General features: G+C 65.2%; 1 protein-coding gene across 1 annotated transcript in view; it reads right to left on the bottom strand.

The window, feature by feature from the left end:
* Positions 1–1,012: 1,012 nt before the first annotated feature.
* The window catches only part of LOC104835803 (protein ADP-ribosylarginine hydrolase-like), a 3,863-nt gene continuing 1,688 nt past the window's right edge, over positions 1,013–3,187 (bottom strand). The window contains exons 4-7 of the mRNA XM_010573975.1: positions 2,348–2,427; positions 2,092–2,275; positions 1,447–1,623; positions 1,013–1,385 (exon numbers count right to left, since the gene is read on the bottom strand). Coding sequence (XP_010572277.1) covers positions 1,013–1,385; positions 1,447–1,623; positions 2,092–2,275; positions 2,348–2,427 — 814 coding nt within the window. The remainder of the gene's footprint in view (positions 1,386–1,446; positions 1,624–2,091; positions 2,276–2,347; positions 2,428–3,187) is intronic.

The following is a 3,187-nucleotide window of genomic DNA, read 5'->3' as shown; positions in this document are numbered from 1 at the left end:
ACGCTCAAGGTGGTTAACCCCCAGGGCCAACATCCCGGGGGACAACCACCCTTTGAAGTGGTTAACACTGGGGCACATAACCCTTGGAGTGGTTAACCCAGGGGGCCCATCAGTGGGGGGCCCATCACCCTTGGAGTGGTTAACCCAGGGGGCCCATCAGTGGGGGGCCCATCACTTTTTGCCTTGAAGGACCTTGGGCTGTGGTTCCTGCTAAGGTCACCGTAAGTAGCAACATGTGATGGCGGCCATCACCATCCTGGGTGGCCCTCGGAGGGCTGTGGCAGTATGGTTGTGTGCTTCTTCCTCTCCATTCAGCACTGACAAGCCCACCCTTTGAACGCTGGGTCCAAGTCCTGGGCTACTGGTACAAGAGAGACGGAGTGACTGTGAGAGAGTCCAGTAAAGGGCCGCTGAGATGCTCCATGGCCGGGAGCCTCTTGGAGGGGCTCTGTGAGCCAGAACGGTTCAGCCTGGAGAAGATTTGGCTGTAGGGGGTCCTCCCCGGGTGGGATCTCAGCAATGGCAGTGACAGGACAAGAGGCGCAGGGCACAAACCTAGACACAGAGCGACCTGGGAGGACACTTTTTTACTGTGGGGGTGACTGAGGCTCCTCAGGGAAGTTCTGGGGTGTCTAACTGTGGAGGGATAAAAGGCCACCTGGATGTGGCTATGGTGGTCTCTGTGGGGCTTGCCTGAGGCCCCCAGCACCCCTTGAAGGGCCCCGCTTCCCCCCAGGGTCTCCCAGGGGCCCTCCCGAGCACCCCAGGACCCCGTGAAGGTCCCAGCTGACCCCCAGGGACTCTCCCAAGCCCCCCCAAGACCCCGCGAAGGTCCCAGCTGACCCCCAGGGACCCTCCTGAGCTCCCCAGCACCCCACGAAGGGCCCTGCTGACCCCCAGAGACCCTCCCAAGCTGCTCCAGGATCCCGTGAAGGTCTCTGCTGCACCCTGGGGACCCACAGGGGCTTTCCTGGGAGGGGGACAGCAGGTGACACCAGGGACACAGGGGGGCTCAGCGTTTCCCCCAGGCCAGCGCGTGGAGGCGGTGGGCAGCATCGCGCAGCCGCCCACGGTACTCAAGGCAGCAGTGCAGCCCAGGGGGGATGGGCGCCAGCCCCCCCCGCAGCCCCCAGCACCCAGCGGCGATGGTCCCCGTCGAATCGCTGTCCCCACCATGCAGCACCGCCCTGGCACACAGGTCCCCCCAGCACCCACCGGCTGCCAGCAGGGCCTCCAGGGCCACCATGGGTGCGTCATGGCCGCTGCGCCCTGGCCACCCCTCCAGCGCCCAGCCCAGGTACGCAGCATCCCGCTCGGCTGGTGACGGAAGGGACGGCACCTGTGGTGGGCCATGACCCTCCAGAAGCCCCCGGGATTCCAGGTACCTGCAGGGACACGGGACACTGAGGTCACTGGGAACACTGGAGTCATTGAGGACACGCGGACACTGGGGTCACTGGGGATTGTGGGGTCTCCAGGAACACGGGGATATTGGGGTCAGCAGGGACGTTGGTGTCATTGGGGAAATTGAGGTCATTGGTGTCACCGGTGACAATGGGGTAATCAGTGGCGCTGGGGGTCACTGGGCTGTGGCTTTCATGCAGCCCCTGTGACAGCAGGTACCTGTGGGGACACTGGGGACAATCAGGACACCCAGGGGCACCGTGGCAGTGGATGCAGCGGGGACACCAGTAATACCAGGGAAACCAAGAGCACCAGGGACACCGAGGTCAGTGGGGGTGTGGGGTGGCCCTGGGCCACATTCCCATGGCTGAGGACAGCAGCACCGGTTGGGACACTGGGGACACTGGGAGCAGCAGGGACGGGATGCGCACCGGTGGCCCTGCAGACAGAGTGGCCACCAGGGTCAGCAGTGACACCAGTGACAGTGGGGCAAGGGACACTGGGGACATCCAGGCACTGGGGCAGAGCAGCGACACCAGTGGCACCAGTGCGGTGCGCCTCCAGGACTGGGAGAGAGCCTTGCAGGCACTAGTGACACCAGTGAGCCCCTGAGCCCCTCCCAGTATCCTCACCAGCCACTCCCAGTGCTCCCAGTGACCCTACAGAACCCTCCCAGTACCCCCTCACCGGTGCCAGGCATCCCCAAAGAAGGGCCAGGCGGCAGCGTTGTCCCCCACGGCAACCCCAGCACCCTCCACGTAGTCCCATGCGAGGGGCAGGACCCGCAGCAGCTCGGCCCCCCAGCGCTCTGGGGGCTCCCCCCGAGCCCCCAGCGCCCCAAAGAGGGCCACCGCTAGTGCTCCGAGGTACCCTGTGGGGACAGGGATTTCAGGGGGGGCTTCAGTGTCCCCTCCTCCCCTGTCCCCCCCTGCCTGGCACCCACCGGTGGGGTGGTGGTGGGTCATGCGTCCACTCTCGATGCTCACCCGGATCAGCGTCGGCAGCTCCCGGGCGTGTGGGTACCTGCATTGGCATCAGCCCTGTCCCCGTCCTCCCCTGTCCCCTCCCTGTCCCCGTGTCCCTAGCCTTGTCCCTATCCCCATCCCACCACCCTTGTCCTTGCTGTCCTTGACCCCGCCGTCCCCATGCCCCCGGCCCCCCACCTCCATATCCCCCTCTCTGCTCTGTGACCCCTATGTCCCTTCCTCTCTATCGCTGTCCCCATGTTCTCTCTCCCATAGGGCCCCCTGCCCCAGCTCAGACATCCACGGACCCCCATGCCCACTGTCCCCCGCCTCCCAGTGCCAGCACCACCATATGCCCAATCCCCAGTCCTTGTCCCCTCCAGGTCCAACACCCCCATGTCCCCATCCCCCTCTGTGTCCCCATTCCCCCACCTCTTACACCCCCATGTCCCTGTTACCCCATCCTCATCACCTCATGCCCCCCTCCCTCCAGCTCTGACACCCTCATGTCCCTGTCCCCCAAGCTCTGGCACCCCCATGTCTCCATCCCCATGTCCCCCCATCCCGCCTTGTCCCTCTTTCCCCATGTCCCCATCCCCCCCCAGGTCTGACAGCCTTGTGTTCCCATCCCAGTCCCCTCCATCTCCCTGTCCCTTCCAGCTCTGACACCCCCACGTCTCCATCCCTGACTCCCCTATGGCCCGGACACCCCGTTACCTGACAGCCCCACGTCCCCATCCGCACTACGTCCCCATCCCTCCGTCTCTGGCACTCCAGTGTCCTGTCCCCCTGTGCCCCCCACCCCCCATGTCTCCACC

The sequence above is a fragment of the Haliaeetus leucocephalus genome, unplaced genomic scaffold (assembly GCF_000737465.1).
Source record: "Haliaeetus leucocephalus isolate CR32 unplaced genomic scaffold, Haliaeetus_leucocephalus-4.0 Scaffold399, whole genome shotgun sequence".
NCBI lineage: Eukaryota > Metazoa > Chordata > Aves > Accipitriformes > Accipitridae > Haliaeetus > Haliaeetus leucocephalus.
This window is presented reverse-complemented; position numbering and strand designations above follow the sequence as displayed.